The sequence below is a fragment of the Struthio camelus genome, chromosome 2 (genome assembly GCF_040807025.1).
Source record: "Struthio camelus isolate bStrCam1 chromosome 2, bStrCam1.hap1, whole genome shotgun sequence".
NCBI classification, from domain to species: domain Eukaryota; kingdom Metazoa; phylum Chordata; class Aves; order Struthioniformes; family Struthionidae; genus Struthio; species Struthio camelus.
The window spans coordinates 104548633-104561445 of record NC_090943.1 but is presented as its reverse complement, the minus strand read 5'-3'; the positions used below and the strand labels follow the sequence as shown (position 1 = coordinate 104561445).

The 12813-nt window shown below is 41.3% G+C and overlaps 1 protein-coding gene across 2 annotated transcripts in view; it reads right to left on the bottom strand.

The window, feature by feature from the left end:
• SLC22A23 (solute carrier family 22 member 23) overlaps positions 1–12813 on the bottom strand; it is a 123409-nt gene that overhangs the window by 13950 nt on the left and 96646 nt on the right. The window contains exons 6-8 of one of the 2 annotated variants that reach the window (XM_009678031.2): positions 11187–11276; positions 5695–5797; positions 2380–2612 (exon numbers count right to left, since the gene is read on the bottom strand). In XM_009678031.2, coding sequence (XP_009676326.2) covers positions 2380–2612; positions 5695–5797; positions 11187–11276 — 426 coding nt within the window. The remainder of the gene's footprint in view (positions 1–2379; positions 2613–5694; positions 5798–11186; positions 11277–12813) is intronic. The other variant, XM_009678032.2, reaches the window with a different exon arrangement.

Below are 12813 nucleotides of genomic sequence, written 5' to 3'. Positions count from 1 at the left end.
CAGAGAATATTTATCTCTTCTCCTCCTTCCCCAACCCTGATTTCATTTGTTAATTACCCCCAAATTATGCTAAATTAAAACACACACAAGGCTGCAACAGATTCCATAAGCAGCAGGGTCACTGCTTCTCTCCAAACACTGTCTAGCTCTTTCAAGGAGGAAGGGGGGTATGGTCTACATCAGGATGAAACAAGCTGCTCAGAAACTCACGGCTACTTATTCTTTCTCTTTTCACAAAGAAATGGGAGAGGCCAGAGCAGAGTAGGCTAACAGGGCACTTCTGCCAGCATAGCAGAAAGCATCTAGGGTCCTAGGCTATTTTTAGTTTTAGTAACTTTGCTAAGAGGAAACACCTAAATCCACTAAGGAAAAGGTTGTAAAGATTGCTACAGGGTGTTTCTCCCCACCACCAGCCCCTTTTTTTTGTTGTTATAAAACAGAAATTAGATTTTAATGGCTCTGGTGCATTATCCCTCCACTAAGCAATTGTGTATTTATTACCTCAACGAACATGTGATATCTTTAAAAAAAAAAAAAAAAGATGAATTCAATATAGAGAGACACTGATGGACACCACAAGACCCGGGATTTCGGGAGAACAAATGCACACGATATGTATCTGCATGTGAATTGTCACAGGGCTTCAAAGGAGATCAAAGGGCTGGGGATGAGATGAGGATAGAGGTGCTTCTCCTACTCTCCGCTTGGACTGTTGGACACAGTAAACGTGGGCTCAAAGTAAATGTAAACATCTGTGCCAAACTGGGAGCAAACACAATTTTTGAGATTCCTTAATGTCATGAAAGAGATTCCCTGTTCTGCCCCCAACACTTACTCAAATAATGCGTTCACAAAAGGTTAACCTAGAAAACATCTTCAGGAAATGTAGTTTGTAAATATGGACAACTCCTGCTGGCCCAGCGCTGCGCTCAGCATGAGGGGATGTAAAATCTTTTCATCCCCAACACAAAAAAAAACTCACTAAATCTCTAAAGCTATTTCTAAACTTAGAAATGGAAAAAAGCAACAATCGGTGTTCTCATGTCCATCTCAAATCTAATTTACCCAAAAGCATATCTCAGCCTCCCTTCTCCCTTCCTTGGGGTGAGGTTTCACAGAATGGTGACCTAATGGCTGGCAGCTGCAAGAGGGGGCAAGCACATCCCTCTCCCTCTGCTTCTCTGACCCCTCAAGTTCAGTTCGCATAATTTCAACAGAAGATTAACCCATGGAAATAAAAGAATGAAAGGAAAGGGAATATTTCTGTACCAGCTTCCACAGCTGAACTGGCTCCAGAGGGCTAGAGAAATGCCAGAGCCTCCAGAGAGGGGGAAGCGTAAGACACTTTCTTTTGTCAGAAATATGTTATGAGACAAGTTGTGTCACCTCACAAAATGACACCCATACATGCACATGGACTATGCATACACACCATGCTAAAAGCAGGGTCTCCCAGCTGCAGATTTCCATGCTACCTGCATATTACCTGCATGCAGTAAGATGCTCAGAACAGGCAGAGGACATACACTTATTGTTTTAACTGGGAGCTTTTGCTTGTTTTAAAAGCCATTTGAGAAGTGGACTCTAAGGGTTTTCCCTTCCCAACCCCTACCCAGCTCTTTTCTCATAGGCTATTTCACTGAAATAAAATTTAAAGTGTTTAAAAAAAAAGAAAGAAAAACATAGCAAAATTAGAAATAGAACCAATATTCAACAGCCTCACTGCAGGGACTCATCTGGAACCAAATACCTTTTATTAATAAATCTAAGATAACAAGAAATTGGGAAATCCTTCAAATTAGCTCAGCATCCTAAACTAAACAGGTGTATTGCATGTCAAATCTGAGAAAGATAAAGGAAATGTTAATGTTTCCTCGTGCCTTGTTTTCAGTTGTCTTCATGACCGCTTGAGGAGGGAGGAATCAATTAAAGCTGCATGCCATTTCCATGGATTCTCTGAATGTGTTAAAATTGATTCTTTCTGTTGCATAAGAAAAAAGGAGGGGGGGGTGGCAGGGAATTTTCAGCCAAGATTTTACTCTCTTTTAACAGTGGATCTTTAACTCTGACAGAGCTTTTCTGCAGGGATAAATCCCTGTACTCGTACAATGCAATGAAAGATGGGAGACTTGTAGGGGGACCTGAAGGTACTGTATCATAACTGATAAAGGGGGTGACAAAGCGCACTCTGACTGACGTTCCTGCAGTCACCTTCAACAGGACTGCACAGTACATGCATTTTAGTGTTTTTCCCAGACAGCTAATCTACCGATGAACTGCTCTGCCGTAGACTCTTGTGACCATTTTCCCCTATATATAAAGTAGGACCAGCTGAACTCAAGGCCTCATGCAGTTCTGAAAAAGCTTTTTTCCACTTACAGTTGAGAAGACCAAGCTGCAGAAGCGATGCCAGAGCTGTAAGAATCATGAAAAGCAGGAGTCCTCCTCTCCTCCCCAGAAACCCAACCACCGGGCACATGGCCAAGCAGGATGCCAGAGCAATCCCTGCCATGGTATAGTAGTCCGCATAGAAGTTGTGGGTAATGGTCATCTTTACTTCGTGCCCCATCATACTTTTTGCAAAACAGTGGTGTATACCATAACCAGTCAGCCTAGGGGAAACAGAAAAGGGCAATAGGAAGTCATTGCTGAAAAGGAAGGCAAGTGAAACATAACAAGGGAAAACATAGGGGGAATTAATGCAGGAATCATCTCTTCTGCTGTAGAAATACTACACACAGTGCAAAAGGACACCCATCTTAACTTAGACTTCTAGGTGCTACTGTAAAAACAAGCAGTGACTAAAAGAAACAAAGCAGTCTCCCCTATTAGGCCAGGGACTTTCAGTCTGCTGGCTTAACTCTTACAGTTGTTGCTCAAGATGAGGGGATCTGCATCTTTATAAGGAACCTTAATGTGTGATTGGTTTTCCCAGCTAATTTTAGGACCTGCCTCTTCTATGTCTAAAAGGGAATTTCTTTTTACCCACTGATGGCAATAGAACCAGAGCTGCTATTACAAAGCAATCTGTGTGCTTGGATAGCAAAAAAACCAGCAGAACACAAATACATCTTTCAGGAAGGCCCTCTTGCCTGTAGCATTCAGTCATACTCAAGATTGCATCTCACTCTCTAAGTTAACCTGTTACAACTGAAAACCCATTAAAAATAAGCATTTGAACTGACACATCACACTGCAATGATTATCACCATTATGAAACAATAAACCCTAATTCAGTCTCCATGTTTGCACCATACTTCATAGCAATGGCTTTCCTTCTCTTTTAAAAATGTCCTCCTGATTCCAGTGATCTAATATCTTGTCACTTCATTTCACTCCTCTTTCTCCTGCCCTTCCTCCCTCCCACCACAAAAAGAAAAAAAAGAGAAAAGAAAAAAAACATAAGGGAGAGTGGAGGATTAGAGTAGCAGCATTCAGGCGAAAACCCCCAGGATCATGCCTGGCACTGTGCAAAACTGCACTGCACCTGCGGAGCTGATATAGGACTTTAATGGTCCCAACACTGCCCCCAACATGACACAAGCACCCCTGCCAGGAAAGGCCTCCTCTCTGTAGCATTTAGACCAGAAAAATCTGCTGCAAGCTAATGCGACAAACTAATGATGCCTCATGGAGCTCCAGGTGCAGATCCAGGTCTCCAAAACTACATGGCAGGTACATTACATTGATGAACCTCTATCTTCCTGAACATCAGGAATTTGAAGCACTGTCAGTGTAAACTGGATATTAATATAAGCGTGGAAAAAGTTGTGGAATTCACAGTTGCTGAGTGCGTGATAGCGCAGTGCCTCGGGAATTTCACTTGTAATCTTGTGAATCAATGCCATAATTCAAAAACAACACCTCCCCCCCCGCCCCGACAGCTACCACCTCTCCCTACACCCACACAAAAATACTCGGCACAACTGCTTGCTCTTAAACAAAACCATCATTTGCTTTGGATATCTGGAAAATAACCAACTCCTCCTATAGGAGAGATATTAATTAGTAAAATGCAATATTAAATAATGTAGTATTGCATCTCTTTCTCTTCTATGCATGCAAACACACTTATTGAAGTTGCTATTTAGGCCATGTTCTATAAACTGAATTAATCTATCATCTACACTCTGCTCTCCAGCCTGCTTCCCCAGGAGTTACTCTATTACCTTAACTTGCTGAGCAGCTCAGAATGGCTGCTTTTAAACCTAAATACATTTATCTCTTTCGATGCCTCATCATTCCTTGTGAAAGGTTCCTGTTCCTTCCTCATGTTCCTAAAATTTAGCACAGCCCCATATAAAAGGAATAACAGAATTAAAATGAAGTAAGATTTTCCGCCCCCTAAAAACAGACTTGAAAGCTATTTCCTCAAACACACATCTGCTTCATGTTCTATCTGGAGAGCAAACAAATGTACTATTGCCAGAAGTTATTCTTCGGACTGTCTAGTTCTGGTTTAGGGAATTTCCAAAGGTGTGTAATTAAAAAGGGAGAAGGGGAGAATTCCTCAGATAAACGTTGTTCATAAATACAGTTAACACTAGCTACTAAATCTACGAGCTCAATCTAAGAGCAAAACTGTTCCAGAAGATACAAAGTCACTCCACGATAGATGGAAAAGAGGAACACAAAATCATAAAAGCAGGGTTTGTTCTGCAACTGATATGCTGAAGTCAACGTGCCTCTCGGAGTATATCTACCCAGCACAAAGGCTGTCTTCTCTGGATTATAACTGATCTGTACGCCTATTTCCAGGAACGAAGGCTGTAGACTAGGGCCATAAATGTGGTGAAGAGAAAGCTACAACAGAGCTACACACTTTTTATTAAAGGGTGCATAGGATACATTTCTGTGCTTATATCCGATAGGGGAGTTTCCAGGCTTCTCCCCCATCTCCCATTTGAAAAATCACAAAAGCAATTCAAATGGGCATTTAATGTGATGAGAAAATCAGAAATTCCTCTCCCCTCCTGGAAACCGGGATCAGTTAGAGGCTAAATTTGAAGCTAATGCATTTCTTTTTTACCCTGTGCTTGGTTTTGGACAGAAGGTCCCCAAGTTCGGAACCTGCAAAACCCTTAAGCAGAGGCCTGATTTTGCACATGTAAGCATGTCCAACCTGAAATCTTAGGATATAGGTATCACAATCCTTTGTGTGAGACAGTACATTCTCCCTGTATGCCCTGTACATGTTCTGGGACAGCTGAAGCCCTTTGTAACCTGTTTTTGAGGACACATCAACAACAGCTGTTATACAAGGGAACAGACTTGTATTTACTAGAAGACAACATTTTCCTCTGCAATGTGGCGGTATCAGAGGTAAACAAGCGAGACTTGTGCTCCTGTGTCACTAATGACTGAAAATCCCACCCAGGATGCCAGCAGCAGATATTGTATGAGCATGTAGCACCACGTGACAATGTGAGATTTGCTAGGTCACATAGTAAAGTACTTGCAGCCACATGGTGCTGCTGCTCCACCTACTGAATCGGCCAATGACTTCCTCCAGGTTTGCAAAAAAAAAAAAAAAAAAAAAATTATTTGCACAGCTGTTGCTTTCCAGGATCATTTATCACAGATACTGGTTAAAGGACCCACACTAGAAAACAGAAGAGCTCCCCCATCACATCCTACCACTGCTTTCAGTTCACCAACCACAAAAATATTCAAACAGAAACGCGTCCGACTTACGAGTTCACACACAACACTACAATGTTTTTCCACAGGTTCCTGGTTCCCACCACTTTAACAATGCAGACCTTCTTCGGTCTTCTGGTAAGCTCCTTCTCCAACTCTGAAACAAACCAAACCAAAGTTATTCTTTCATGGGGGGAAAGGGAGGGAAAAACTTAGTCTATGAACTAGAGATATTCTTAGGGATGTTCTGGAGAGAAGGACACGGTACATTACACTAACAGGAGCTATAAAAACGCTAAGCAGCCGGCTTAAAATCCATCCCAGCTTTCCCTCTTCTACCAGGCTTCCCACAGCAGTAACTTTCTCAGAGCTGGAGAACTACACAGTAATTCCTGCAGATCCCAAATCTTCTCCCAATTTAAAGTATTTGTGTAAAATGGAGGCCCTATGGAATTTGGCCCCAGCAAGTATGATACAAAATTTGCTGAAAAACATCAGGACTTTTGCTAAGTTTCAAACCCTTACAGGCAGCATTGTGCTTGTGTGGGATCCCTCTCAAACAGGGTCTTTGGGTCTGTTACAAGATCTGTAGCATCTTCGCAACACACATCTGAAAAACCATGGAAAGGACTGGAGCTCAAATCCATTTTGTCTGGGGATCTTTCAAGGTTTGTTAAAAGAAAAAAGGGTTCCAGAAAGAAGTGGTTAGAACATTATGTCAACTCATCTTCTTCCCTCCCATATTTCAAATATTAAAAAATCATTTTGATGGATGCCCTAACCAGAAGACATTGTCTTAAATAGAAATTACTGGGGGTCATCAACAGTGATTTCTTTGCGTTTCAAATCTAAAGCCTTATGTCCTGCTGAGACAGCTATAAGCTAACTTCTCTTTGCAATATTATAGCTACGGCACATAGGAAGGCGTATCTATAAAGAAGCACCACAAAAGTGATGCATTCCAAGAGTACAAACTGGAACTGTTTTGGGGGGCAAAGACTGCTGCTCTCTAGCAGCTCTTAAGGATGTAACATGGCCCTATTCTGGAACCTGTATCCACTCCCTTCATGCGTATGCAATTGCCCATATGCAATTAGTTGTCCTGACCTGCCCTAGCCTCTGCTTTACTCCACTAAATCAGTAATCTCTTAAAGAGATGCAAGATGGGAAAAAAGAAAGCAAGCCACAGGGAAAAAAAATGAAGTAAATTGACCCTAATTTAGGAGCAAAACAAAAAGACGAGTTTGCCTGCTGTTATGTGAGAATTGTATCATAAAAATAATAAATCAAAGACACACTATTTAGATGCAAATAGCTGTGTTATTCACTGCTCACAGGTCACTTCTGTCTTCTATCCAGAACTACAGGGGATGTTTTTATGAGAAAAGAAACAAAGGACGTTTTACATTAATGATTCTATTTAGGCAGGATATTGCTACTGTTCTTGTTACCCGAAAATGTCCATTCTTCCAGAATCTGTGCAGCACAAGGCCCACAAAAGCATAAACATAGAAACTGAGTAAAGAGGAAACTGCTCAAATTAATATTTGTATTACAGGTGCAAGTAGCAGGCCCAACACTAGATTGGGGCTATATTTAAAAAAAAAAAAAAGGTAATAAAAAGATAGTATCTGATCTCAAAGAGTAAGGTCAGAATGATTTTTGTAGCAAGATTTTGGAAAGGAGTTAGTGGGAACAAAATAATTCAGAATAACTAAAGCAGTAAGATATATGATTGTAAAGTCTATAATTGAGCCCAAGCCAAATCTTTTACAGTGGAAAAAGTCGAACTAAGCAGTAGAAAAAGTACACAGTTTTGAAAAAGCTTAACAGAAAATGACAGTTTACTACTTCAGCCTGCGAGAAACAATGAAAATTACCACCCAAACAAGACTTTTTGTGCAGATTTCACACGGACATAGGAGTTAATTCTCAAACTGTCTAAGGATGTCCAGATCTGGACTTTTAAAGTAAAAGCTCTCTTCTGTCAGGACAAGACTGTCCCTGATGCCATATTCTTAGGGCTTTCTCAGTTTGGATTTTTGTGCTTCTCAAGGTCTTTTTCACTTCTTTCTTGGGGGAAAGGAAGCAGATTTTATTGTCATGTATTTTATTGAGCCAGAATTTCATAAAATGAAATGAGAAGCAACAGGTAACTCAGTTACACTTCTCTTAGGAGCTAAACGTTATTCTATTCTCCACTTCTACCTTCTTCATATGTCAGCTATTGGTACAATCCATATGTTCTTTATTTATTGTCACATATCCTTCTCATATGCACTCAGGCCCCCTTTCAATATTTCCTATAAATCACTCCTTCCAAACTAATTTATGTTACTGTTTTTCACTGAACTGCTGTTCTGCTCTCATGTAACCGATGACCTATGTGCTACGTGAATTGGCAAATACATCCTCTAATTCATCAGCAGCATAGATTATGCACGTGAGAGGAACTCTACTCCTTCTCTACCCCCTCTCCCACAGCCTTCTCCCTGCAGCAGATCCTTGCCTCTGCTCTGATTCAGGCTATACTCCATGAATACCCTGTATCGTGATAAGAAAATGTCCCAAAATAGATCCTAGATGTAGCTACGTAATAACGATATAAAAAAGGATAATATATTTGTACAACAGCCTCAAGTTTTAGACCAAAGAATGCAAATAGCACCTGACTTTCTACTTGAAGCCTTCTGGCTCTACCAGTCATCTTTTTTTCCCCCCTCTTGGATATGTTAAAGCTCCAAACTTATGCACAAGTCATCTGCTTCAGATGAATGTCTCTCCCAAAGTCTCCAATATCATCTATCTTTCTGATGACTTTCCCCATCCCTCATTTCCATATCTGCTAGTCAGATGTTCTCCAAAAAAGAACCATAAAATCATTCATCAATGATCAAAATATCATTTATATAGCAACAAATAAGTTATATGACTTGCACAAGACAGTACTGGCTCCCATTTAAGTTGCCTGCTGTCTTTGAAGGTAGTCATGCTCTGCATGAAAGGACCTGCTCTGACTGCCTGTGAGGGGACCTCAGGAGAGAGACAGCCCAGCCCATGGGGCAAGTAGTTCCCAGGCCATCTGAACTTCACAGGTCAATGTTAAGTTCTTAAAAGAAAAGTCAAGCCAGTGCCTATTAAAATCATACAGAACCAAACCATTTATTGGTCAGTTTTTGGAATAACACCAGGAAAATTCCCCCTCCTCCTCAACTTATTATTTGATTCTGCTCTGAATTCACCAGGTCAGAAGGAACTTGCATTAAATATTTCAGTTCTGACTGATTTACCAGAATGGTGAGTGTGGAAAATAGGAATTATTTTTATCCATTTACTCAGAGGCCCATTATGAGCTTTCCCATACTCCAGAGCCCACACACACTCTAAGCTTCCCATTCAGGGGCTCAGTAGGAAAACTGTCAACAAGCTAACTCTTTATATCTCAGTGGAAATTAAAACTATTCATTGGGAAACTTTAAAAGTCTCATGGGGAGGGGAACCCTATCAGCTTCCAACTCTCAATGCTGCTGCATTCTTGTAGCCTTCTCTGCATTTCGGGACCATGGCTTTCAAAATCATAAAACAACTTTAAGCCTTCAAATGAAGTCACTCATCTCTGCATTACTTGACAAAAACAAAATAAACAAAGCTCAAATCAAGCTGCCAAAAAAGGATGTCCAAAATGACAAGAGTCCTGTGGTGATGGACTTCTGCTGGGTTTTTCTGGCTGCTAAATGTTACTGTCAGTAGCTCTTTGAACATGAAAAGAGCTATGGAGGCACAGCACACAGGTTCAGCCAATCCTCAGAGCATGAGATCTCTGCAGCAGGAGGTAGGTAGGACTGAAACGCAGAGAGTTGAAGCAACCACAGCCACAGAGTTACACCGGGTTATTTATGCCTTCCAGGATTTCTGTCTCCAAGAACTCCCTTTGTGCTCATTTTATTGCAGAGGAGTAGCAGCCTGGTATATTGTATTTCCGAAAAACCTAACATTAAAGGAATATTAAAGGCTATCAAGTCACATACAGAAATCATAAGGCAGGTAAGGAGCTTATGGATGGGTAGACAGCAATAAGGGATAGAAAAATGGAAATTACAACAGGGTGGCAGCAGGTTACTGGTGGGATGACTTGTCTCATTCTCCCCCCTCCAAAAAATCTTGTTTAATAACTTCAGTAATGAGTTAGGCACAAAGCTTATGAATGTGCCACTGAAGTCTGCTGATGACAAAGTGAGGCACTGCCAGCAATACAGTAGAGAAAAAGGACATCAGAGAAAACCGAGTGAGCTTGAGACTAGTAGTGGCAAAAATGAGTTGAAAATGTAAAATGGAATGTAAGGCCTGCAGGGACTAATGACGAATGCTTCTGCTGGAAAATAAGTTTTTAGTAAATATGTGGTGGACCTGGTTGCTTACTACTTGATCACAAGTGACTCTAAAGCACCAATCTGATATGTCCATGAGGTATTTCCAAATCAGGCAATTAAATACTGGTGCTCTTCTACAATTCTGGCCATCCACATTTGAGAAACTAAAGATTTGGCAAGCCTATTTGTAAAAGGAGAGAAGATAGAGGAGAACTCCAGCACACTAAACAGATAGGACTGCTGTCTACTAATACAGCAAGGGAAATGAGAAGACAAGATTTAAAATAGGGATACTCACAGAACAGGAGCAAGTAGGAAAAAAGAACTTGGACAACTATAATAAATTTGAGTCGAATGCTAACAGGTATTCCACTAAAAGAGCAATTTGGATTTCCAACTGGCATGGAACAAAAGTGCTGACAGTGTTTAAAATGAAGCCAGTTCATGAAAGCAACTATATTACTTGGTGGCTGTAATTGCAATATTCAATTGTGCATAAGCATTATGATACAGCATTTAATTAGATGATCACACATTAGTTTTTTCCCCACAGAATGCTCAATGCAGGCAGCAAATGGGCAGCTATTAGTGATGTCTCTGTACCTTCCCCATTCAGCATGTGGCCTTATTATCCAAACCTCACAGTGAATACAAAATCACGGGTTTCCTCACAGACATTCCTACAGTGCTGTCAGAATATTCATGTACTGCATAAATATCAATGAAAGCATCTCTATCACTTTCTTGTAAAAGCAAGGGCAAAGATTATTCCTATTTTTTATACAGGGAGATAAAATACAGAAGAATCGTGTTCAGAATAAGCAAACCATCCAGTGATTTCGGGAGTATAGCTTGAGGAATGCAGGCCCTGAGTTGCCCAGAATCTTTGGCATATAACACCTGCAGAAATTTCTATTTCACCCATTGCAGGTTCAATATAAATGCTTAACTGTTCTGCAAATCAAGCCCCAGAATTATATGCTCGAGACAGACATGGAAGAAATTGTGGTTAGTGACCACACTCAAAGAGTCTGGGTTCAGGAAATTTTCCATCATCACACAAGAACATCCCTGTTAGACACAAGGAAAGAGTTCAGCTCTTCAGGAGTATTCAGCATCATTTCCCCAAGACTGCCCTCCTTCTTTCTGCAACCCTGTGCCTCATTCACTACACACCTTCCAAATTCTGCAACAAATGAGGAACAGATAACAGCTTCATTCCCACAGCATCGTCCATCCTATGCACTGATTCGTCCATCCTATGCCCTGTGAAAAAAATAGGTCGTAATCATGTTATTAAAGGCTGTATCATCATGCCTTCATGCCAGGAGGCTAAGCAAGGGTTGCCCAGGCAACTTGACTTCTTCTATTTCTGAATGCTTGACTTGTCAATGTTCACGTTCCTCTAATGTTATCAACATTCAAAAAACAAACAAAAAAACCCCCTCTAATGGCACTGTGTGGAATCGAACCATATCTGGGCCATCAGGAGGTTTCAGATATCTACAGGTACAATGCTGCTGACTGCTACTGGAGCTATAAAGGAAACCACAGCAGATACAGCAAGTGAATTAGGCAGTACAGAGAGATGAGGCACATATTTTGTGAATGGATTTCACAGTAGAAGAATGCTAAGACTGAGTTCTTGGGCTTGAGAGCTTGCTCTAGATGATATGGAAACTAATGCTCATGGTCCCACTGGTATCTCCGCTCTAGTTCTTCTTTCCTCTTTCCTTCCTCTACAGTCATTAATTCCTTGCCAGTCCTTTGTCATCTTTGCCCTTTTAAGTCCCCTCCAACTATCTTTATTTCTGTGTTCCCACTACTCTTCTCACTCTCCTCTGTATCTCTTCTCTTCTCCATCACCTGTCCCTCCTACTGCTCTCCATCTCAGGTTGGTTCCAAGGGCGGCTTCTCTTCTTGCCTCATATCTGCATCCAAACTAATCCATCCTTCCCTCTCTTCATGCACAGGGGCCGCAAGAATGCCATGAGCACCAGGGCAAGCTGCCAGCCCTTTAGACTCAGTTCCTGCTGTACCAAATCAGCTCCTCCAGGAGAAAAAGTAAAATAGACAAAAGACCCACTGTGCCAGAGAAACACAAAGAAATTGTGACAGGCTGGAGCATGGCCAGCAATGAGTCTGCAGAGGACTGAATCGCTGAGAGAGTCGTTCAAGCTTAAACATAGGCTGACACTTTAAATAAAAAGATGCTTATAACATATTTGGCTTTTCCCAGTGGCACCAGAAGGCAAATACTCAGCAGAAACATCCCTCCCACCCTGCCACCTCCAAATCTTGCAATTGTCAGGGGTCATTGCCACCCTCACCTGGGAGAGTCAGCACATTCATGGGCTCTCCTCTTTCACTTCTGCAAATCTAGTTAGCAGTAGAGGACTTAAAACTGATCAGGTTTATTCTGCACTCATTATTTACTGTGTACCTCATGTCCTGAGGGAGTTACACAAACTCTTAACAGTTCCTATTCCTGGACAAAGAGGAACTGTCAGGAGAAACATAGACCATCTGTAAGCTGATGTAATGTACAGGAGTGCAACTTAAATTACTGCCCACTGGCTGCTACTCTGTTTGAAACATAAATCTCCATCCCGTCCATCTCCCGTCTCCTCTCGCTGTCCTTTGCCTTTAAGACTTACAGGTTGTGTTTAAGTAGCAGCTTGAACTGTATTTGTGGCACTTACCTGACTACCCTTTGGGACTACCGTGAAGCATTTAAGTTTGGCACAGTTAAAGAACTCAGAAACAGATCTGATAAAGGGACACAATCAATAAGTTTGCATCT